Source organism: Zeus faber (genome assembly GCF_960531495.2).
Source record: "Zeus faber genome assembly, chromosome: 8".
NCBI classification, from domain to species: domain Eukaryota; kingdom Metazoa; phylum Chordata; class Actinopteri; order Zeiformes; family Zeidae; genus Zeus; species Zeus faber.
Window position 1 is genome coordinate 27,557,298 of NC_137195.1, and position 26,323 is coordinate 27,583,620.

The following is a 26,323-nucleotide window of genomic DNA, read 5'->3' on the forward strand; positions in this document are numbered from 1 at the left end:
AATTAATACCTTTGAAGACAAGAGGAAAGAGTCACTCCTCTACTCAAATAAATGTAATTTTTTATAAAGAATGTTAAATCGACACTTTAGCTTCGGGAAGGATTTTGAAATGTTGTGATCTCAAAAGTTTTACATTTATTTGATTAACCAAAGGGAAATTGTGTTTAGGAAAACAATTCCACCGAAACATCTAGACTCTAATCATCTCCCGCCCTTGCTTCTAATCCCGCCTACAAGCCTCAGGAGTCAGACAGTCGCTGTTTTCCATAAACAATGATAATATCCAGAAATCTGAACAACGGCCACTCCGGCGCCGCAGACAGACACAGACCCAATGTTTACTTTTTTTCCCCCTTTCCTGCAGTTTTTTTTCTTGCCCCTTCTCACATTTTTACTGTCTATCTTGATTGGTTTTACTCTTTTATTTTCCCACCATACGAACTCCCTCCTCCCCCTTTTTTACTTTATTTTCTGAAGCGGTGATAAAAGTCTCTTATCAGACACCTCAAACAGTTCTCCTGGAGAGAGACAGAGAGAGACGGAGAGAGAGAGACAGAGAGAGACGGAGAGAGAGACAGAGAGAGACGGAGAGAGAGACAGAGAGAGTGAAATAGCGAGATAGAGAGAGCGAGAACAAGAGAGAGAGAGTGGCAGTTAAACTGAGTAAAAGAGGAGAGGATTGTGACTGATGCGATAGGGCAGAGCAGCTTGGATGTTGCCTGGCTCTCTGGATGAGACTTTTAATTAATGTTTTAACACTGCCTTGTACTAAATGACTGACTGGATAGGTAGTTGGCTGCCTGGATAAGTAGTTGGCTGACTGGGTAGGTAGTTGTCTGACTGGATAGGCAGTTGGCTGACTGGATAAGTAGTTGGCTGACTGGGTAGCTAGTTGTCTGACTGGATAGCTAGTTGTCTGACTGGATAGGCAGTTGGCTGACTGGAGAGCTAGTTGTCTGACTGGATAGGCAGTTGGCTGACTGGATAATTAGTTGGCTGACTGGGTAGCTAGTTGTCTGACTGGAAAGGCAGTTGGCTGACTGGGTAGCTAGTTATCTGACTAGATAACTAGTTGTCTGACTGGATAGCTAGTTGTCTGACTGGATAGGTAGTTGTCTGACTGGATAGCTAGTTGTCTGACTGGATGTGTAGTTGACTGACTGGATAGGTAGTTGGTTGACTGGATAAGCAGTTGGCTGACTGGATAAGTAGTTGGCTGACTGGGTAGCTAGTTGTCTGACTGGATAGGCAGTTGGCTGACTGGAGAGCTAGTTGTCTGACTGGATAGGCAGTTGGCTGACTGGATAATTAGTTGGCTGACTGGGTAGCTAGTTGTCTGACTGGAAAGGCAGTTGGCTGACTGGGTAGCTAGTTATCTGACTAGATAACTAGTTGTCTGACTGGATAGCTAGTTGTCTGACTGGATAGGTAGTTGTCTGACTGGATAGCTAGTTGTCTGACTGGATGTGTAGTTGACTGACTGGATAGGTAGTTGGTTGACTGGATAAGCAGTTGGCTGACTGGATAAGTAGTTGGCTGACTGGGTAGCTAGTTGTCTGACTGGATAGGCAGTTGGCTGACTGGATAAGCAGTTGGCTGACTGGGTAGCTAGTTGTCTGACTGGATAGGCAGTTGGCTGACTGGATAAGTAGTTGGCTGACTGGGTAGCTAGTTGTCTGACTAAATAACTAGTTATGTGACTGGATAGGTAGTTGACTGATGGATAGTTAGTTGGCTGACTGGATAGCTAGTTGTCTGACTGGATAGCTAGTTGGCTGACTAGATAGCTAGTTGTCTGACTGGATAGCTGGTTGTCTGACTGGATAGCTAGTTGTCTGACTGGATAGGCAGTTGGCTGACTGGATAAGTAGTTGGCTGACTGGGTAGCTAGTTGTCTGACTGGATAGCTAGTTGTCTGACTGGATAGGCAGTTGGCTGAATGGATAGCTAGTTGTCTGACTGGATAGGCAGTTGGCTGACTGGATAAGTAGTTGGCTGACTGGGTAGCTAGTTGTCTGACTGGATAGGTAGTTGTCTGACTGGATAGCTGGTTGTCTGACTGAATAGCTAGTTTGCTGACTGGATAGCTAGTTGGCTGACTGGATAGCTAGTTGGCTGACTGGATAGGTAACTGTCTGACTGGTTAGCTAGTTGGTTCGCTGGCTGGGTGATTGGCAGGTTGGCTTAGTAATTGACTTGGAGGACTGACCTACTGACCTACTGACTGACTGACTGACTGACTGACCGGCTAGTAGGCTGAGTGGATAATGAGTTGGCCTAGGTTGGCTTACTAAATTTGTGACAGGATCAACTGACTTACTGATTGGCTGGTTGGCCGACTGGTGCACTGGTTTGACAGACTGGCTGGCAGAGGAGGATGGCAACTAATCACTCGTGCTGTTACATTTCCTTCAGCGATCATTGGAATTAATTGTCGACTTTGACAACGATATTTTCTACTTTTCCTTCTGCTGCTTCCATGCGTTTGACTCGTCAGGCTGCATTTTGAATCTCTTTCAGTGTTTAGTTGAGCCTTACTAAAGATAAGCGTTTGACCCTCTGCTTTTTTACTCTTCCACTCACTCCAGTATTTGTAAAGAAACAGCAGACTTGGACTTAGCCGACCGGCTGGTGCACTACTGACTGGCAGACTGTTTGGCGGATTTGTTGATAAGCGAAGTGGAGGAAGACGTATGGAACACACGGCAAAGAAGCGGCGGAGGGAAAAAATAATTAAAAACGGGAGAAACGAACGGAGGAACTGAGAGAAGCGAGGGAAAGCGACAAAGAATAAAACGGAGAGCAGTCGGAGAGATAAAGAGAGACGTTGAAGGCAGGGAGTGGGGGAATGAAGGGTGTTGGATCGTCAGGGGGAGATGGAGGGAGAGAGAGAGAGAGAGAGAGAGAGAGAGAGAGTGTGTGTGTGTGTGTGTGTGTGTGTGTGTGTGTGTGTGTCTGGGAGGGGAGGGGGGTTAATAAAGAAGAGATGATTTAACTGTCACCAGCGTGAGAGCGAGTCTGTCAGCCCAACTGTTTCTGTCTGCGAGGAGAACAGAAAAGACATTAGCTCATCTGACAGGCTCCCGTCAAAATGTGCCCGGGACGGGGAGGGAAGAAAGTTGGGAGGCGAAAACGGTGCAAAAAAAATAGAATAAATAAAAAAAAAAAAGCTCTCTCTCTCTCTCTCTCTCCCTTAAAGAGGCTGCGATCACACAAACGCGACAGCTTCCCGATGTCGCGCCCGTCCCGACCGCTGCTATTACCGCGCTCGATGCCGCGCGGAGATTCGGAAAAAAAACAAAAACTGCGCGAGCCGAAAGTTTGCTTTGCTTTGCGCGCTTGACGGGGTTCCGAGGGAGGCTTCGAGCGTCGAACGATGACTCGGAGGTTGTAACGGGTCGTGGAAAAAAGGCGACGACAACAAAACGTAACGATGAAACGGTTAACTGTGTTTGTCCGCTCTGTTTTTTTTCTTTTTTTACTGTGTCATGGCCGGTAGTAAACAAGGTCTTTAGCCTGTGGCTTTGGGAGCAATTCAAAGATCCTAGACAGGGGGGGGGGTGGGGCGGGGTAAAAAAAAGTGATTGCATCACACTCTGGCACAGAAACACAAACGTGCAAGAACACACAAAGCAATAACACAGAACAAAGCACCAAAGCAGTAATCGCACAAGTTACAAACACCATCTGGCTGGAACCAGCTCTTTCTCAATTTCTGTCTAGGTATCATCCATAGAGGGGATTTTGTGAGTGTGTGTGTGTGTGTGTGTGTGTGTGTGTGTGTGTGTGTGTGTGTGGTGCTGCCTCTTGTGCGCGCGCGGCACAAGAGGCAGCACCATAGAGAGAGATCGATATAACCTGATGTCTATCTATCTCGGTGTTTTTCAAGCGCTGTGCCGGTGAGAGCTGGCCTCGCGTGTGCCGTCAAAATGTTCCGGACTCCGCTCACGAACGCCTACGTAAACAATCGAATCAAATCTTTCGCCCGCGAGATCAGCCCTGCGGTCCGCCCCGTTGCAGCGGCCCTGTGCGTTCATGGGATGGAGCTCGAGTTTCATGCCGGGAGTGAGGACCGTTTTTGAAAGGCTCGGCTCTTTTTTTTTTTTTTTGGAGAGTCGGTTCTCGGCGAGTGGCTCGGTAAAGGGCGAAGAGTCGTTTGGTTTTGAGACTCGTGGTTGGTTGGCAGGGCGAGCGAGGCAGGACTTCCTGTGAACGAGGAACCGCGATCAGAAGAGCCGGTTTAGCTCCGAGTTAATGAACAAAACTATCCCAAGACCCATTCCTTCTGTCAAAACGTTTTATTTTGCTGGAATGTGAAGTGCAAATGAGTCGCATTCAAAATGCACCGAAGGCCCAGACAGTTTTTGCCTTTGACCAATTTAATCCTCAGTATTATTTTCAGTTTATACGTCCTCGCAAATATTTGCTTGCTCACTCTTTTGAAACCTGGCTCCCCAGTCATTTAAAAGATCTGTTCGCTACGAACAAATCGCTTGCGAGTCTTGCATCACTATTACTAGGCCATAGGCCATTAGGCCATAATAATAATAAGCAAAGTTTCATGTTTTTTTTCACATTTTTAAGTGGTAGTTAATAGGATAGTGGTGTCTAATGTGAGATAGAGAGAGAGGGAGAGAGAGATTTCATTGTAAAAAGTGTGCAGCGACAGAAAAACAGATCGGGAAACGCTGATCCATGTCTTTTTGGGGGCAGCGTCAACCGAACGCCACTCTCCAAAAACCTCATAAGAAGATCTCCCGATTGTTGGAAACAGGCTGCACTCAGGTAGGGAAACACGAGAGCGCCTGAAGAGGTATCGGGAGAAGTGGAATGAATAAGGAAAAAAAGAATAAAGAAGGAGGACAAATGAGAAAGGTGCAGAATGTCTGGGAAATGAAGCTGTCCGTTCAATTTCTTTCACTTTTCCACTCTCTGCCTTTTTGTCTTCAGTGGCTCCAGCAGCTGCCGAGAGCAGGTTGAAATACCATTGACCCACACTTGACCCTGTGGCGCTCCCACATGAGACTCTTATAAAAGGTTTTCAAATACTTTAAAAAATAAGGGAGGGGTCTAGAGGGAGTCAGGTGGTCAGGGCTGAAGCTTCTTCATCCAATTGCCTTTTCTTTGCGTGCCACTGAAAAATATTCTAATTTTAAGAAGCTCTTTCTTGGGAATATCACCCATACATGCATACGAAAGTCACACAGTCCTTGCAGGGACTCGGGCGTAGAGCAGAAATGGTGAAGGATGTCTACTGTGTGGTTGCCTAAGGTGTAGCTCTGTATCCCAACAACCAAACGGAAACAATTGTTTTTTGCTTTTGAATTAATTTCCCATTCAATTCAACACACCACAGGGGAGTGTGGTCTCATGCTATGATGCATGCAAAAGCTGTGTCTGTGAGGAGAGCAATACAAAAGATTTGTTTCAAAATGAATTACTGTGTTCATGGATACAGATTACAAAAACAATGGTAAATAATAATAAGTTACATATAATACATTATTAATTATTAATTATTAATTAATAAATAATTGTCACGGTAGACATTATATTTTTTCATGGTGTTATATTGACAAACTGACAAACTTTGAGGTTTGGAAGGAAGAGGAAGATTTGAAAATTAACTTTCAATCTGGTTGTAGCCCTATGGAACATTTGGCTTAGAATCTAACAGTTTATTGATTCATAAAAAGGAATTAATAAATAGTAGAAATAGAATAGTTCATAAATAGGATTTAAAAGGTAAAAAACTATGCAGAAGTTTGATATTGCATATTGTGCAATAGCCATTGGACTTCATTATTAAGTTCATGCGTTATAATAATAAATATATATATATATATATATATATATAATATATAATATTTACATGATGTAAAATGTATTTTGTTTTCCAAAATACTATGTTAATTATGCTGGAAATCTTTTAAAGATGTTGTATTTTGAATACTGTGAGAAAAAATGTAAATGTAAAGTTTTGCATTTTGTTTATTTTCCAAGCCAATGAGATCGTAGTTGAAGGTCAGGTTTTAGCAGGAAGTGATTGGTAACGGGGATGAGACGTTAGAGACAGGAGAACGAATATGCTCCATGGCACAGCTATAGTTTATGTGGGTAAAACACTCAGTGAAGTACGTGAAGTCTCACTCAGTACAACTGTAAATGTTTATAGACGAACGACGAGTGGCTCTTACAAAAGCCTTGTACAGTCGTGTATTACTGCTAAGTGAAGTTATGTCGGAGAACTCGGACTGAGACACCGAAATTTCATGTGGGAGCTAACTTGGCTAGAGCTAGCTTATTAGTCGTTATTAGTGTTTCCTGCTCGGAAGCCTTCAATACGCATCGTCCGGACTCCCAAGCTAAACACACGGAGACCAAGGGACAGAGGAATCCAGTGGACAGCGGACAACTCCGATCGCCAGACACATTGCGTGAGCTGTTTTGAAGACGTCTCTCCTTTCTACAAACTCGGCGTGCTCGCAGCAGAGTCGACGGCCATTGTTGCAAGCAAGTATTTCTTTTGTTCTCAGCGCATTTGCGCGAAGCAGCCTTTGTGTTTGTGGCTTCTACGGTCCCGTGCTTCGTATCAGGCCTGCACCGTGTGACTCGGTAACTCACTGAGTACCCGTGGTATAATTTCAGTTAGCTGCCGGCTATAGGTATAAGTTTCAATTGTTTGAAATACTGTTTCATTGGAACTGTGTACAATTTGGTTTGGTGGTCACATATCCAAAACTTTTGAGGTATTTCCACACTGAATTGAAGTGGTATTGAACTGAAATACTATTCTTTGTTAATTCATGTTCTTGTACAGATATAAATATATTTTTCCATGTAAAAGTTAAACTTATCTGTATTGCAGTTGAATGGTTTATTTGCCTTTGAGGTTTAATGCATAGCCACAGCTTTTACTTGAAGGTAAGCATTTAAATTAGTATACTGAGTGGCTAAAATACTGAAAGTTAAGTTAAGGGCTAATCCTTTAAAAGTGAGTAATTACCTATTAGCCTAATATTCTTGCTACATAGTAATTAATACACACAGTTAAATGACAAAGTAAACACACACTAGTTAGAGACAACATTTTATTTAAAGAACTCAGGTTAGTTACTATTAATTGCCCAGACAGCAAAGGGGTGCTACAGCAAAGGGGTGCTACATAGTGACTGGATTTTGAAAAAAATAGACATAAAGAAAGATAAACATTTCAAAAAGGTAAACATTTGAAGACTAGGGATTTCAACTGGTGGCTTCTTATCCTCCTTATTAGCAATGACGAGACTGATTACTGTGACAGCTCTCCTACCAAAGTGGCTGTCTCTTGGAAGACGGCTGCCTACCAGCCTTGCCATCTGCATAATCACTATCTGTTGCAGGATTTTTCTTTTACCCCAACAGCTCGCTGTAAAGGAATCTGTTTTTGAGACAGACTTCCAAGACAGCATATGTTTTCAAGTCACATGCAGGGGCCCAGCCAGTCTAGTAAACATATATACTGCATGAGATCCTCACAAAAGCTATGTTATCTGACTGGCATAAGCAATGTCTGTGAGAAATACATTAGATATTGCAATGGGAAAATGTATTGGAAAAAGTTGTCGTCATAATGATATGCATGAGAGAAACACGTTATATTATATTACATATTATGAATTTGATGATATTTGATATTTGCATATCTTTTACATTGAATTTGGAGAAGCCTGAGAGAGAATGACACCAACATTTATTTGTTTTGTCAATGATTTTGTGTACTATATATAATAAAATGGGCAATCTTCAAGTGCGACAAAGTAATTGGCCCCGCTTCCCCCATCCCTAGGGTAAGTGGTTTACATAAGGGGTAGATTTGATCCAGTCCTGCCCAATTTGACAGTGAAGTTGTCTGCAAACAGGCTCTAGAAGTACATAATGCCACGACAATAACCCATTTCTTGAGAACTATAGAAAAAGAGCTGTTGATGCCTATCTGTCTGTAAGGGGTTAAAAAGGCTCTGGGGCTACACCTTGTCCAAATTGAGAAGGTTTAAGACTGTAGTGACTGTTGTAACCCTGTAATAAGTCTGCCCAATAGCAATGGGTAAAAATCATCCAGGAAGTCACAAAGAACCTGAGAATAACATCCAAGCACCTGGGGCTTGCATTGTATTCAGCTAAGATCAGTGTTTAAGAGTCACTGGGAAGACCGACTGAGGAATGATATTTATGGATAGAGAGGTGAAAACCAGGGCTCATCTCTAGTTTGCCAAAAAGCACACAGATGATCTTCAATAGTTCTGGAAAAAATTCTCTGGGTAGATGAGCCAAATAATCAATTATGTCAACATAGCCCCGGCGTGTCTGGAGAAAATCAAAGAGTACATTCAATACTTACAACCCTCTAGACAAGGGTCAAGGACGGAGTTCTGATAGTCAAGGTGTATTGACGCTTTACTGCATCAGGACCTGGACACCTTGCTATCATTGAAGGAATCATGAATTTTTCTCTACAGTATATCAGAGAATTAAGACAAGATCATTTCAGGCCTTCTGTATGAATCATGCAGCAAGACAGTGATCCAATGTCTGAGTTCTTGAAGATCAAGAAACTTGGGATATTCCAAGTTTTGGAATATCCCAGTCAAAGTCCAGAACTAAGCCCACTTGAGTAGCAAAGAGCAGTTGATGCTGGAAAACCACAGATTTTAAGCAGTTCTGCATGGCAGAAGGGTTGAAAATCCTTCCAAATACTAATCAATATCTAGAAGAACTGTTAAATGATGCTGAAAAAAGCACAACTAGTTACTGAGGCCTTGGGTGGTGAGTTCCTCCAATTCATAAAGGATCCCTTTTCAATGTAAGGATTTCGTTTTGGTATAACTACTATAACATTCAGTATCAAAGGTTTTGTCCTGCAAAACGGAGAACAAAAAAAGGACATGTAACAATCACAAACACTCACACATGCAGACAAATATATATATATGACATTTTGCCCTGCTGAATATCTCCCTTGATGAAGGATACTCCCCGGTGTTGATGTCACACATGGCTGTCTCTCTGCTGGAGACCTCTTGGTCTTGGTTTATTTTTTACAACTCTACAACAACCAACACTTTCCTGCTTTCACACATTCATTCCTGCACTGCCCCACTTCTGTTCCAAACACCCACACCCACCCATACAATTTTGTACTTTGGTTTGTTGTAAATCTTTTTGGAAGGCACTGGAAGCTGTTTTGAAACACCATACACAATGTCTGTGGTCTCCTTCCATTTTGTGTGGCTCATGGCCAACACCCCACAATTACAATATTTTAACTAACACCATCACATCTCCATATCACTGTTATAACTTAATACAATTTTATGTTCTGCTTATGTATTGACTGTTTTGCTCCGATCTGTGTGTGTTTCTTAAACCTCTCCACCATGTAACTCTGGCATTCTTGACAAAATATAATTTGGTTTCTTAATGATTTAAACGGTCATCACTTTACCCTTGCTATCACTGACGATGTCAGTTCTAAGTTGCTTCTGTCCCCATCAGCATAAGAAAAAGACTTGGGGCTACTATCCATCTGTAATCCATCTAATCTGTGCAAGTTCAGTGCTTCAGTTTGCTGTGTGTGATTATCATACAAACTCATCCACAGGGGAGAGCGATCATCAGTTCACCAAGTGCCATATAAGGGTCAGGGTTGAAGCTTTTTTCCAGATACGGCAGTACCAATTTTACAACAGAAAAGCAGATCAGAAGAAATCCCTTGCCAAGCTGCGAGTGGAATCGACAGTTACCTGCCAAAGTACATTTATTTTCGTTCCTTTTTTTTTTAATCCACATATGGAGGGTCTCTTAGACGGTATCAACTTCAAGCCCTGGTGATAGGTGTTATAACAGTTGTTTGAGATCCTTTGTTCTCTGTCGGTCACTTTTGCTATTCATTATTTCTTTCTAAATACATTCTGTCCTACCTAATCCGCGTCCCTGCTGAGGGCAATTTTGCTTCATCTACGGTTTCGAAAAGATATAATAGAGGCCTGATAGGGTTCGCTATGGAGTAGCTGGCCGCCATTCGATTCCTTACCCACTTTGCAGTGGTGCAGTTGAGTGAAGTAGTGAGCAAGCTGTCACGTTAGCGGGTCCCACAGGTGTAGATGCACACATTTCCAAATGTTATTGTGTGTTTTTAGATTAAGTTGGATACAATACAGGATATTATTAAATGGAGTTTGCATGAATCAAGTAATACATGACATGTATCCTATCCATAATTCCTATGTGAATTATTATGGAAGTCAAAACTCCCAATGATTGGAAAAAAAAAAGATGGTAGGACATAAAAAGACAAACAAAAGAAACTGCCTCATATTATAATAAAATAATCAAATATCAGCAGTCGGTGACGTGCTGCCACAGGAGGGGAAAGCTGAACCCAGACGGAGCGACTAGTCCAGCAGACGCTCATATTCGAGCAGGTGGAGGGTGTAGATGGAATTAATACGGCTGATTTCTCATGAGAAAACCCAAGGCGGTGGCAGCCACTGTTAGAGGAAGTCATCTTCCACCACAAGCTTCCTTTAATATGACCTGCTAATTCATACCCGTTTTTTGTTTTGTTTTTTTAGAATAATTTACATGCAAAACTGACCCTTGAAAGGTTGTTGAACAACAGTAAATCCAGTGAAAAGCATAATTAATTATTTGTGTGATCCTCCCGTAAATGCGTAAGCAAACAGCTAAGAGGTGCAATGAGCTAGAGCTATAAATATTGGAGGGAAGGCACACAGGTAGAAAAACAGTAAGCAAAGCGGGCAGGGCCGGAGGAATTGGCTCCTTAAATAGGCCAGCCCACTGGGGCGTGGAAGTGTGTGGCGCTGTCAAGTTGTCTGACAAAACTAGCTCTGCACGCTACATATAATTTAACGGTGTCACCTGTTGACTGTTGACAAGCAGACTGCACTTCCAGGCCAGTGTTTAAAAAAGCAGGTTTCTCTGCACTGTACACTTTTGAAAGTGAGTGGAAAAAGGCTAAGTGGATCTGAGCGTGAGTTGTATTGCCTAGTAAGCACAATCACTCTCTAACAAAGATGCAAAAAAAACAAAAGACTGCAGCTCAAACTAAATGTGCTGCTGTCACCTCTCCTTTCACGATCCAAAACAACTTTGACAATTGAAAGCGCCTCAGGCGAGCTTTTCATTGTTTGTTTTTTAACTGGACAAGCTTCAGCTCATCTTTCTTATTCACACACACACACACCACAACACATGTATCTACAGCGGCCAACACACACACACGCACGCAGATGAAGGCCGTGAAATGTCTTTCCCCCATCGAGGCTTGTCCTTCCTCCAGGGGGAGGGCAGGCCAGGGATGGTGGGCAGCTTACGGTGCCCGGGGACCAGTGTCATCGCTGGTCAGACAATGTTTCTTGTGCGGGTTCTTAAATGTTAAATGGAGGAAACCGAATGTGAGCACAGTGAGAACATACAAACTCCACACAGTGGAGATAACCCACCGGAGTGCTGTACCAGCAGTGCTGCAGGTGGGAATTGAACCGAGGACCTTCTAGCTGGTAGGCAGCAGTGCAACACACTTATCTACCATGTGCTAGGATTTATAAGCTGGGCCGCCAAAATGCAGAGCATTGTCCAGGCTATCAAGATATTAGAAGGAATGAAATCTCAACACAGCCATTACTGCGTGTTTGTCATGTCAATGACAGACATTTACGGCATCAGGTTTGGGCTTTAAATGGCTCATGGCGTGCCGCCGTCAGCACTGGAAGTTCATCTTTCGACATTTCCTAAACTACACACATACACAGATTTCAGCTTTCTGTCAACTTTAAACTGCGTAGGGTATTTATTTATTTACTTGTGGTAGACCTCCTAATTGGGGATCTGCTACAGCTGTCTTGCCTCATGCACCGCCCCCCACCCCCGACACACACACACACACACACAAACACACACACACAAACACTCCGGTTCGAGTCGGGCGGAGAGAGGGGCGCACGACGGGGATCGCTGGCGCTTACGAAGCCTCAGTATTCATTCATCCCCCCCTGAAAAGATTGTCCTCTAACATCTTTCAGGCGCCCATAAAGGGATGAGATTCCGCAGCCTTTACCGTGAAGAAGGAAGAAAATGTAATGTGCCGTGAATTTGTAGGATAGCTGATGTCGTTGGAACATAAAAGTTTATCCACAGAGCCTGGGAGTGAGAGGGGTAGGGTGGTCGGGGTGGGGTGTGGGGTTGTAACGTTCAGTCAGCAAAGTAAGAGCCTGCGGTGACCTGGTGGCGTGGTCAGGAAGGTGGTCCCACGGAGGAGGAGAGAGAGGTACGATGCACCTGCAACGAGCAGCCTTCTCATCGATTGGAAATGAAATATATGAAATAAAACATTTCTGATGGTGTGTAATTCAAGCCCAAAAAGATGAGCAGCTATTTATCAATTTAACCTATTTTATCCAGGTGGGAAGAAATTGGAAAACAATGGCAGTGATTTTTCAACAATACGGCTAAAGAGAAAATAGAAGTCATTATAGTTTCAGAAAAATAAGTTACCATTCGATTCAAGTATCAACTAGTTGTTAGATAATAATTAATCACATCATTGTAAATATGACAATTTGGTTAATTAGCCTACAAGCCTCATTTGTAAATCATTAGTTATTAGTAATGTCTGTAAGTATCGCTATTTAGGATAAATAATAACCTTATACCTTACCTAACAAACTATTTCATTTTACATATGGAAGGTTAATGATTTATCAAGTGGTATCATCAAATAAATCAATCTCTTTATTGTCCTTGTTAGAAAATATGTTGTGCAGTTGCCTCGAGACAATAAAAGGGGACACAATTAAAACACGACACGCATATACTGTATGAAATGAATAAACATAACAAATGGAAACTGCATCTCAAAAAGCATACATCAACAACGTCTCCGTTCACTTGCTCACGTAAACATCGTTTGTAACCCCTGCATACCCTTGAGATCAGTTTCTCACAATAAGTTCATAGTTACGGTCGTAATTTTTTGTTATTACCAAAAAAGTTACAAAGTACATGCACAGTGACCTTCATCCGACCTCTCTGCCCGACGCTCACGTCACGGCCTTCTACACGACATCTACTCACGATCTCGCCGCTCACAAAACGGCAGAGCACTGTCCAGCCGTACCGGCCCGCTGCTTGCAAAAATGAGCTTCATAAATTCAACAACACATTTCTTCTTGAATTTAACGCGCTGAGATATTGGGGTTGTTAACTTGTGAGGGATATTTCAGTTGCTAAGCTCTAATTCCAATTAAGACCCGCGACTAAAACGTCAATTAATGTAGCGTATCGTGTAAAAACAGCCCGCGGCGCCGAGTCTCTCATATTTGTGCCGCCGAGTCGGCAGGTTTCATAATAAGAATATTGGACCTTCTTTCATCTTTATCCCTTGATGATGAATAAGAGATCATAAACCCGCTTAACGTATCGTTTAATATTCATCGACAGGAATTTTTTTTTCTCTCTTTGAGTGGCCATTAAGTCTTACCTGTCCTCATTCAACCTTTAAATAAAATATAACATGGGCACGGCAGACAGAAATATAAACAGATAGACGCATAGGCAGAGAGACGGACAGACAGACAGACAGACAGACAGAGCGGCAGACAGGCAGAGCGGCAGACAGACAGACAGACAGACAGACAGCGAGAGAACAGCAGGGATCGAGCAGCGGAGAGACAGTAAATTGCCCTTGCTCTCTGCTTTAGATTCCTGCAGCGTGGCGGAATCATCCCCAGACATTAAAAGTGTGTCCGTAGTTCGGGGAGGGGCTGGAAATGTCAGCTGACAGCAGCACTTTCCACTGACACTCTGAGACCCGGCACGGGGGCTGAGTTGTGGGAGGGATGGATGGATGGATGGAGGGATGGATGGAGGGATGGATGGAGGGAGGGATGGAGGGATGGATAGACAGACTGATGAAGTGGTGGAAGAGGACAGGGAGTGAGTGGGCGGTTGAGGGAGGGAGGAAGCGCACAGGACAGCCGCTCTGTATGACAACGCAGTGGATAATAACAGCAAGATAAATGTGTGTGTGTGTGTGTGTGTGTGTGTGTGTGCGCGTGTCTGTTTTACTATACTTGTTAGGACCGGCCTCAGAATTGACCATTTTTCGGTATAGAAATGCACCAGAAGCATGGGTCCTCACTTACAAGGTGTATTTCCTCAGACCTCACTTAGATACCCATACAAGAATGTATGTATGTATGTGGTGTGTGTGCGTGTGTCACTTTGCCAGTTACCTGCAATGTTTTTTGTTTCCCCTGTTTAACTTGTGCACGAGAGGCAGTTTGCTTCGCTATTTTTCCGTGACACGAAGAACTTTAGTGACAAACACACACACACGCACGCACGCACGCACGCACGCACACACACAGACACACACAAAACCATGGCCACCTCTCCCCAACTGACCTTTCCTAAATGTTACTGGCTGGTTTGGCACGCCGACTGCACCTCTAATGAAATCTTTATTGGAAGCCATTTTTTACCCCCCCTACACACACACACACAGGGCTACAACCAGAGCTAACAAACAGCAAGGCTTCGTCTGATTTTGCATGTGAGTGTGTGTGAGTGTGTGTGTGTGTGTGTGTGTGTGTGCATGTGTGTGTGCCTGTGTGTGAGAGTTCAAGTTCAAGTGTGTGTGTGTGTGTGTGTGTGTGTGTGTGTGTATGTTCAGGTTGAAGTTCAAGTATGTGTGTATGTGTGTGTATGTGTGTGTGTGTGTGTGTGAGTGTGTGTGTGTGAGAGAGAGATAGAGAGAGAGAGAGAGAGAGAGAGAGAGAGAGAGAGAGAGGAGGTACTTCACTTTCTTTTTTCTTCTAAAGGAGTGCAGGAGAGTGACTGAGAGGTCACGAGAAATCTTGACCTCTAGAGGCTGAGAACAACTAAATTCCCTTTGACTCATCTGCGGTTACACAACCACACACACACACATACACACACACACACACACACACACACACACACACACAGAACCTAATTATCAGAAAACAGAACCAAAAATAGACAAAGGGGGAAGTGAACTGTGGTGAACTTCATTCTAGTAATAGATGATTGTGTAACGTCAGTGAGGAGTAGAATAGAACAGAATACCATAGAACAGCATAGAATATAAACAAATAGAAGCACGCAGAATACAACTGAACTGAACTGAACTGAACAGAACAGCATAAAATACAATAGAATCGAAACAGAACTGAATCGAACAGCATAGAGTATGATAGAATAGAACAGAAGAGAAGAGAATAGAATAGAGTAGAAATGAACAGAACAGCATATAATAGAATGGAATAGAACAGCAAAGAGTAGAACAACGTAGAACAGAATAAAGCAGAACCGAAGATAACAGCATATATTTCAATATAACAGAATACATTGAATATAACAGCAGATAGCGCATAGCTGTACAGAATAGAACAGCATAGAGTATAACAGCATAGAATAGAACACAACAGAACAAACTAGAATAGATTTGCATAGAATAGAACAGAATAGAATAAACACAACATATCTGGATAGAATACAACAGCAGAGAATAGAATACAACAGCATAGAGTCGACTAGAACAGCATAGGGTAGAATAGAGCAGAACTGAATAGAACAGCATATAATAGAGTATAACAGAACAAAATAGAATATAATAGAACAGCATAGAATGGAATGGAACAGAGTAGAATAGAATAGAATAGATGAGCACTCACGGCTGGCAGAGTTTGATGAGGTCCTGGTCCGTGGTGGCGGGGGGCAGGCCCCGGATGTACAGGTTGGTCTTGCTCAGCTGCTCCATCAGACCCCCTCCTGGACCCCCTCCGCCGCCTCCTCCACCCACCCCTCCGCCGGTGGTCCCGGGACTGGGAGGAGCCATGGGGGCAGGAGGCGGAGCATAGGACTGCTGGGAAAGAGAAAGAGGTCTTAAAACTACTTCAAGAGACATTTTGGATCTTCTAGGGGTAGAGTATAAAGTATAACTATGTCTCCAATAATGATTATAATGATAATAATGCAGCTATTTTCATACTAACGGGTGTTAATGGCTGACGAACCAGACCAAAAAAGTTCCATTCAAAGGTGCAGGAATAAATTACCCAAGGCAACAAGCTTGATACGATGTTGACCAGAGAGATAGATATTTAAATGGAGCCTCTTGCCATTTATCACCATGTAAACAGTGGCACCATCTTTACCTTTCTTTCAATTATCCATGTTCTGTTCAGCTGTCCCATATTTACGTACGTCCATAATGTTGTTTCATGTCGTGATTTATATAAATTTATTTCAGAATCTTTATTTGTCACATGACCTCACATGCATATATATATATATACATAAATATATAAATATATATATATACACATACACACACACACACACACACACACACACACACACACACACACACACACACACACACACACACACACACACACACACACGCACGCACACGCTATTTGGGGTGGTGGCCAGTGAAATGTGGCCTCTGCATTTCTCTCATCCTGGCTTGTACTTCCTCCGGGGGGGCAGCCAGGAGCAGTGGGCAGCATTCATCGACGCGCCCTTCCTTGGATATGTTTGCACTCATTATCAAGATTCACTTATTATCAGTTCTTTATGTTTCTGTAAAACTTCTACTGTGGTGTGGGGATGGTGGGGTTTGAGCAGCAACAGGGTCAAGGTAATTGGATTATGGAATTATTAGATAAAAATAATAAGCGGTTTCCACTGTTTATCTGTTGTTGTTTTTTTATTTAATTTATTTTTTATTTAACTTTTTGTTTGGTTTCGGTTTATAATATTTACATTTATTACAAACTAACTTGTTATAAACCCATGAACTGAATATGTTAAAACTGTAACTTATTATGATTTTGAAAGACTTTTATAGAGGACCATATAAATTAACACTAACTTTTTTTTATTAATGTGAAATAAATAAATAAAAGAAAAATTCGAATTTTGACTTACTTATGTCGAATTTGACTGTCTCCAGAAATAAAAGAGTAAAGAGTATAGCAAAAAAAATCCCCAAATAATCTGAAAATCTGAAACTATCCTGTTTAAAAAATATATTTTTGGTAATCTAGTGGATTACATAAATACTGAAGAACACAACCATGTAGTCTGTGTAGTATACTGTATTTCAATATGTATCATAATAATCTGAGTCGACACTACCACAACCACAAGTCACTGAGGCGGAGACTTTAAACATTTACTAACACACACACACAAACATGCCCCCCAGCTGCCCTGAGGGGAATTATCAGAAGGTTAGGCTGAAAGGTGGTAAACAACCCAGAGGGCCAGCGTGGGACCGGCGCTAGGGTCTAAAAGAGGCCAAAAGAGCTCTAACCGTTCCTGCTAAGAACTCCGGCTCAGGCTCCCTGTTTTCGCTGTTCGGAGGGAAGAACTACACTCCTCAAGTTCAAGATCAAGATGTCCTCACAGCCTGAAAAGACCGCCGGATCATAGGCACGTCAAAAGTGAACCGAAAATGAACAACTGGTGGGTTCAGGAGACGAAAATCGGGGCCGACACACGGAAGGACGAGGTATTCTCTATATCCGTGTGTGTGTGTGTATGTGTGGTATGTGTGTGTGTGTTTGTTGTTATGAGGCAGTGTTTGCGATAATGATAGGCTGTCACCACGCAGCAATGCGAGGCCAGCGCCAGCTCTGATATTAATCTATTACCTGTACTTCCCCCAGCCAGCACACAATTACCACCTCACACCTCACGCATGGCACGGACACACGCACATGCGTGCGCACACACACACACACATACACATACACATACACATGCACACACAGATACACAGCTAGAGAGGAGCACAGCACTCATACACACACCAAACACACTATATGTGATACACTATACAGTATGTACTGCAGACAGCCAATGCCAAGAGGAGAATGGAGAAGCGTCAACACTACATGCTGACAGCAGACAAATAGCCTTTAAACCTTTCCAGAAACATTGCAAAAGCACAGAACTCAGAGTTGGGACTCGAGTTGTACAGTTCATTGTGCTGGAAAATGGTATACATATATACACTACTCACAAAAAGTTAGGGATATTTGGCTAAAAAGTACTTTTTGCACAACTTGCTGTTTTCTCACAAGGAGCTGAACGGTAAAATTCATGACAGGTGTTTGATCCATGAATCAACCAATAAATTTCCTGGTTCAATTAGAATTGGTATTTAAACAGTTCTCTTCATCATGCTGTTGACGTTTTGACATCATGAGAGCAAGACGACACCTAACAATTGCAAGGCTTCAAACCCGATGTTCTCAGAGGGAAGTGGCCACTGAGCTTAGAGTGTCACAGAGTGTCATCAGCAGGTTCCAACAGAGATACAGAGAGACTGGAAGAGTCACAGAAAGGCATAGAAGTGGACGTCCTTTGGCCACATCCCACACTGATGAGCGCTTCATTGTGAACAGTGCCCTGCGGAACCGGATGATGAATGCCACTCAACTCCAGGCACATTTAAGGGAGGTGAGAGGCACCAAGTGTCACGTCAGACCAAGCGAAACCATTGATAGTCTGTCATTGGCATGGTCTGCGTGCTAGACCACCTGACACCACCAGGCACAGGCATCATCGTCTTGCATCGATTCACGTTGAGCAGAAATGATGGCCGCCAACGATGTTGGAGACGTCAAGGAGAGCGCTATGCATCCGCCACTTTTGTCACCAGACGAGTCTTTGGTGGTGGTGGTGTTACAGTGTGGGCAGGTGTGTCTAGTCAATACAGAACTGCCCTACACTTGGTGAATGGTACGGTCACAAGCCCATACTACCTGAATAACATCATTAATCCAGTCATTGTGCCCCTGCATGAACAACACAGGCCTCATTTCATCTTCATGGACGACAATGCTCCAGCTCATGGAGGTGGCATCATTAGGGAACGGCTGCTGGAGACTGGGGCACCTCAAATGGAGTGGCCTGCACTTTCTCCAGACCTGAATCCCAGAGAAAACCTATGGGATCAGCTGAGTGGCCGTGTAGAGGCTCAAAACTCTGTACCCCAGAACCTCAATGACCTGAGGGCCGCCCTTCAAGAAGAGTGGGGGGCCAGGCCTCAGCAGACAATAAGTCGACTTGTGAACAGCATGAGACGTGGTTGTCAAGCTGTAATTGATGCTCAAGGGCACATGACAAGTTATTGAGACATTGACATTTTTTGTTGTGCTATACCCACCACTGTTGTTTTCAATAAATTGTTTGAGATGAGGAAATCACCATTGCATGCTTCTACTTAAATGCCCTACTTTCATGATATAATATCACTGTCGCGTGAACTTTTTACATTTTCCATAAATTTCACCCGAAAGCCAAATATCCCCAACTTTTTGTGAGTAGTGTGTATATATATATATATATATATATATATATATATATATATAAATATATATGCATTGAACTAAATGCTTTCGCAAATATTTTTCCTGGCGGATATTTTTGCAGCATTGTGTTCAAAATCCACTAAAATGCATTGTAATAACCTAAATCTAACCCTAACCATAATCAAATATTAACAATTAAAAAAAACAAGCAAAAATGCATTTGATATAAATAGGTGAATTCATTTTCTAATGACTAATTTCCATGCATTAGGTCACTTGCAATATCTTGCGCCTCCGCTATAGAACTGTTTTCTCAAAGGACAGTCCATGTCACATGCTAAATAAAAACCTGGATAAATCATACTTATATTTACTATGATCATGGCTTAAAACCTTGCAGATTAGAAAAGATCTGAAAAGCATGTGGTGTCACCGGCTGATATGCTTTCAAAAATGCAGCAGCTGTTAGGCTCCAAAACAGGAAGCCGCTTTGATGCTAAATGGATCGTGATTGGCTTAAAACCGCCGCAAAAATCTCTGATTTATTGAAAGCGGCATGCACTTTTGCGGCGGTAAACATATCCCAGAGTGCAATTTCATGGCAGTAAACGTATCCCAGAATGCAATTATGTGGCAGTAAAATGTTACCACCAACAACAGCCGGTTACGACTGAAAGTGGCTTCGTCTGACGTGCTAGCTTTGCTGTGGACTGTGGCTTCCATTCTCTATTCATAGGTCTGTGGAATCTAGCCCTTGTGCAAGGCACTTAAACCTTATGCCGTGCTGACACAAAGCAGCATTGACCCTGCGCTCTGAACTTCCTGTAAGAGAGGGGGGTCAGGCAAAAAAAGACTTTTGATTAGGGGAAGCCATTAAAGTAGATTTTAAAACAGACATTGACAACACACCCACAGAGCAGAGCATCACACTTATACACTGATATAGCAGAGTTGGTAAGTGGACGAATGCTTACTTGATAATAGCTATGATACACTGATCATCCACAACATTAAAAGCACCTGCCAAATATTGTGGAAGCCCTCGTGCTGCCAGCCCAGCTCTGACCCGTGGAGGCATGGACTCCACAAGACCTCTGAAGGTGTCCTGTGGTATCTGGCACCAAGATGTGAGCAGCAGATCCTTTAAGTCGTGTAAGTTGTGAGGTGGGGCCCCCATGGATCAGGCTTGTTGTTCCTGCACATCCCACAGATGCTCGATCAGATTGAGATCTGGTGAATTTGGAATCAGAATTTTTGGGGTTGTCAACACCTTGAACTCTTTGTCATGTTCTTCAAACCATTCCAGAACATTTGTGTGGCAGGGCACATTATCCTGCTGAAAGAGGCCTCTGGCATCAGGGAATAGCATTGCTATAAAAGGGTGTAATTGGTCTAGTTTTGAGGCTCACATGGCCATTGTAGGCACTTTCGGCTGTACTGGTTCTAACACGTTTCTATCATACACAGCATTAACTTATTTCAGCAATTCCTCCTACAGTTGCTTTTCTGTGGAATTGGACCAGGCGGTCTAGCCTTCGCTCCCCACACGCGTCAAAGAGCCAGTACCTACCACTTTTGGTAGGTACTATCCGTTGCATACCAGGAACACCCCGCAACTCCTGGCATTTCGGAGATGCTCTGACCAAGTCGTCTAGTCATCACAATTTGGCCATAATCAAAGTCACTCAGATCCTTACGCTTGCCTATTTTTCCTGCTTCCAACACATTAACTTCAAGAACTGACTGTTCACTTGCTGCCTAATATATCCCACCCCTTGACAGGTGCCATTGTAACAATGAGCCATTGTCACTTCACCTGTCAGTGGCTTTATTGTTGTGGTGGATCTGTGTATAACATAACCTTAAGTAATTTTTTGAGAAACCAGAGGTCAGTAAGTGCCTTGAATTTGAATGTCAGCATGTTGATAGGAGTCCGTTGCTGAGAAATCCCAAAGAAGTTCTACGGCAGCCCAACTACTGCGGTCTGATGCATATCGTGTCATTATATTCACCACTGATGTCATTTCATTTAGAAAAAATGTACAGACCCGCTAATGGAAAGGCTGTCTTGAACTAGGAGTGGGCAGAATCGTGATTGTGTAACCTAAATTACCTCTAATATATTTATTCATGCCATAAACAAATTGATGGAGGTAGTTAGAAAACCCTTATTCATATGAGGGCATGACCCTGGTATAAAAATATTATATAAGCCTATTGTAAAATCTTAATTTGTCTTGTATAAAACGTAATACAAACCGAAGCATTAGCCATTTTTATACAAAGATCCCGCAATATTGCTGTAAATAAGATCCGTCATTATGCCGGCTTTGACTTCTTACACAGAACCAAACAAAGATGTCATAATGCTGCCCCGTGCATGATCTTTTTTTAAATTTTTATTATTTTTATTTGTTTTTTCAGAACCGCCACCAAACCCCCTCTGTAGAGAACAACCTGACCATGTTTTGGTCTATGAACAACTAATCATCAAGACTACTCCAAAAGGTGGGAATCACCACGAATAAGACAAATAAACATAGAACCAAACAACAACATGTATCGAAAAAACAGTTAATTAGGTCCAGGAAAACTGGAACAGCAACTGGTCACTGTAATAGCTATGGCAGTAAATGAGGACGAAAAGGAGAGGGATGCAACCAGGTGGGTGCTGGGGTGTGTTTGAAGTAGGTGCCGGCCAGTATGTATATGTGTGTGTGTATGTGTGTGTGTGTGTGTGTGTGTGTGTGTGTGTGTGTGTGTGTGTGTGTGAGGTGCCCACCGGTGAGTGTACAGGGATTATCCCAGTTGGTTCTGGTGTATGAGGTCGGTATTATGTCATAGTGTATCCGATCTTAGATAGATGCCGGCTTTCTGGCATAATGCCGTGACCATGGGGGCATGACATTGCCGGCCTCTAGTGTGATGTATAACATACAGTTGAGGAGAATCACACAGATTTAATAAATGTATTGCTTAAAATAAAATTACATTATATATGTTTTATTAATGACTTCATTTAATAAACACTGTAGCCTTGGGTGAGGACAGTGCTGACTTGGTGACAGCAAAGCTGTTAGCGGCCGGCGGTGCACCGCCACCGGCTGCAGCGGCATCAGTCATCTAATGTGGGAAGACTCCCACATTAGAGCCTAGAGACTCCATGCACCAGGACCTGATGGGACTTTAGAAGATTTTTTTTGATTGTTTCTCCACATTGGTGAGTTGACTGTAAAGGAGACGAATGTGTGAAGCTGTTGCAGAGCTGAAGTGAACCGTGTGTGTAAGCCCTCCCGTGAGATCTAAATTTGAGCGTTAAAAATGTTCATATATTATAATAATAAAAATAATAAAGCATACAAATTTGAATTGGATCATAGGGGAATATCTGCAGCCCTAATAGGTTTAAAGGTTTATTTTGACAAGGCGCAGCTCTCGAATCAAGTTTTTTTATATTTTTTTGTGACCAACGAAAAATTGTCATCAAAACGTCACACCCCTGTATTTCGGCCCTGTTTGGGCTCTGTGACTACTAGAGATGCAACAGTACAGTGGGCTCACGGTATCACAGGTTTGCAGCCGTGGTAACGGTACGGTTTCAGATTCTTTATATTGAAGAAAATGTTTTTATAGTAGTCTTGTACAAATAACTAGTGTAATGTTTGTGTGTTTGACTGTGGGGGAGGGGGGAGACCAGGTTCAAGTTCATTGGTGGGTTGTTATAATTTGCAAAAGTTCATCTGATTGGAGGGGAGGTGTCTAGGATAGTGGATAGATGAATGATAGATAGATCGATTCAAATATTAATTTCCGTTATTTATTTATTTTTAAATGTTTCACAATAAATAAAAATAAAATCAGTACTATAATTAGTTATTTTTGTGTAGAACAGATATAAACATTATTTTTCAAACTAAATATAAACAAATAATAATAGCATAACAACATATTGAAATAAAACCTCACAGTCAGACCAGTGCGTGTGTGCCTTCGCTTTGTGAACCTGACACCTGACAGTTGGTCGGCTCCAATTCAGCCAGGGCACCTGCCGGCGAGGAAAGAAGCACAGGCCCTCTCTTTCATAGTGGGGGGGGGGGGCATTTGCCAGCGGCAGGAGACGGTAACTTAAACAACACAAAATAAAACTGTAACACATGACAAAAAAAGAACGGCTCATCACCCTGTTCCCTTCATTCCTATAAAAGAGCCGTTCAAAAGAACCGGACCGTTCGTGAGTGGAAGCGAGTGTCTGAAGAGAAGTTTGTAATAAAGCGGGACACTGCCGTTGCAGTGGTTATTTTCCCACTGGACACCTTGATTGATTGCATTCTTTACAAAAAACATTTCTATGTAGTTTTATCCGGTGTTTCTATGGAAAAGGACACATAGCTGCGCACATTTTGAAAAAAAAAAAAAATGTAATAGACCTCTCGCAGAAAAAAAGAGAAATGCTGCGCGGCTCCTCACGACTGATGTGGCCGGTGGAGTTAGCAGCAATAGATTCAACAGGAAGCAGCATTTACAGTGCTGTGCCAATGCGTCCAGTGGACTTCTACCGTGATACCGTACAGTAATACCACTGTTCAAGTGTGCATATTGAAAAGTAGGCAGCGTACCGAACGGTTCGATAACATACCGTGTACCGTTGCATCCCTAGTGACTCCCTCCGCTGCCGGCTTGGGGGCGGATCAACAATGCACCCCCATTCCGCCTTCGTACCCTTCATACAAAACAGCGAGGCGGAATAAAGGCACAACATTGCCCCCTTGAAAAGGTTGTGTGAAAGGGGCTTTAGATGTATAGGCGTAACTCACCGAACATGTACAGGCACATGGGCAAAATCCAATCCACACAGGGCTGGAGTGCATTAGACAAACAAAGACACACACATGCACAAACATGCTCGCTGAAATCATTCACCAGCACAGATTTCCCCCGTTATCTATTGATGTTCTGTACATTCCACCAAGAGCCCGGAGACCCAGGCTGGGCACACACACACACACACACACACACACACACACACACACACAGACACACACACACACACACACACACCTGATCAAAGGCCTTGCCCAGGGAACCTCTTTCAGCCAATTTGTGCAGCTGTCAGGGTCGGGCTGATAGCGTGCTGTGTGTGTAATGTGTCAGAGACTGTGATAGGGGAAGCCTTTGAAACGTCAAAATCTCACGCTCCCTCCCTCCCTCAACTCTCTCTGTCATTGTCTTACTTTGTTCTCTCGCCCATCATTTCGCTTGCTCTTTTCCACCTCTACTGTACCTCTTCTCTTTCATTGTTCCCCCCTGTTTCCTCTCTCTCTCTCTTTACTGTTAAATCAAGAGTATGTGGATTGATGTCTGCCCCTCAGCTACCACTGTTGACACACACACACACACACACACACACACAAACACACACAGTAAATGGAAGCTGCTCTCAGAGTGTGAAAACGCTTGTAGGCAGCCGCACAAAACAGTCGCACAAAGCAAGCACAGTTTCGGATTTCATGCGCAGGCGAGTTTCCGGGGGAAAAAAAGTTGGGCACAGTAAAATAAACATAAAAACGATAAAGCTTTGTCAAATTGCAGTCAGTGCGTGATCATGGTATTACTCCCTGGTCCACACATTGTACAATACAAATCGCACTTCATTGTTAATATTATCCTTTAAACAAGGTATTTAAAGGGGCGATCGGTAACAACGCTATAGGAACTACACCTATATTGGTTACAAATCTCCACAACCCCAAACTGAATCCCAGCCCCCGCCCCTCCCTGTGCGCTACGGTGTCTTCAAATGGACATAATGTATTCAATTGCAAAATGGAATTAATTACATAAATCAATCATTTTAATTTAAAAGGTAATATATCCCTTTGAAGGGCGTTTTAAATATAAATAGAATAGAAAAACCCACGTAGTTAGGGACTAGTATTGATCAATTTGAGAACACCCCGCTGATGTATCATGGTCCATTTGTGAAACAAGAGAATAAAATACACATATACATATATTTTTCTCTGATTTTCCTCAATAGTCGATGCTAATAACAGTCAGTATAATTATCAAGTCATCAACCGTTAGGCTATAATTCAAATGTTATTGAACAAACCTCCCAATGACAACAGTATTTTTTTCAAAAATAAAAAAACTCAAAATGCACTGTTCCAAATTATTATGCACAACAGAGTTTCAAAACATTTTATAGGTTGTAAAGAACTGAAAATGGTCATTTGTTGAATTTGCAGCATTAGGAGGTCATATTTACACAAATCAAAAGCTATTTTAATCAAAAACATCTTAACAGGCCAAGTTACATGTCAACATAGGACCCTTCTTTGATATCACCTTCACAATTCTTGCATCCATTGAACTTGTGAGTTTTTGAAGAGTTTCTGCTTGAATTTCTTTGCAGGATGTCAGAACAGCCTCCCAGAGCTGCTGTTTTGATGCAAGCTGCCTCCCACCCTCATAGATCTTTTGCTTGAGGAAGCTCCAAAGGTTCTCAATAGGGTTGAGGTCAGGGCAGGATGGGGGCCACACCATGAGTTTCTCTCCTGTTATGCCCATAGCAGCCAATGACACAGAGGTATTCTTTCTCATGAGATGGTGCATTGTCGTGCATGAAGATGATTTTGCTACGGGAGGCACGGTTCTTCTTTTTGTGCCATGGAAGAAAGTGGTCAGTCAGAAACTCTATATACTTTGCCGAGGTCATTTTCACACCTTCAGGGACCCTGAAGGGGCCTCCCAGCTCTCTCCCCATGATTCCGGCCCAAAACATGACTCCGCCACCTCCTTGCTAATCCATCCATCCGGACCATCCAGGTTGCACAGCACTCATCAGTAAACAAGACTGTTTGAAAATGAGTCTTTGTATGTATTTCTGGGCCCACTGCAACCGTTTCTGC

General features: G+C 42.8%; 1 protein-coding gene across 2 annotated transcripts in view; it reads right to left on the reverse strand.

Annotated features, from left to right (window-relative positions):
* Positions 1 to 26,323, reverse strand: part of LOC307233953 (RNA-binding motif, single-stranded-interacting protein 3-like) — a 168,065-nt gene that overhangs the window by 103,309 nt on the left and 38,433 nt on the right. Inside the window, exon 2 of one of the 2 annotated variants that reach the window (XM_080005448.1) lies at positions 15,759 to 15,946. In XM_080005448.1, the coding sequence (XP_079861574.1) occupies positions 15,759 to 15,946 (188 nt within the window). Of the gene's footprint in view, positions 1 to 15,758; positions 15,950 to 26,323 lie in introns of both variants that reach the window. The other variant, XM_080005447.1, reaches the window with a different exon arrangement.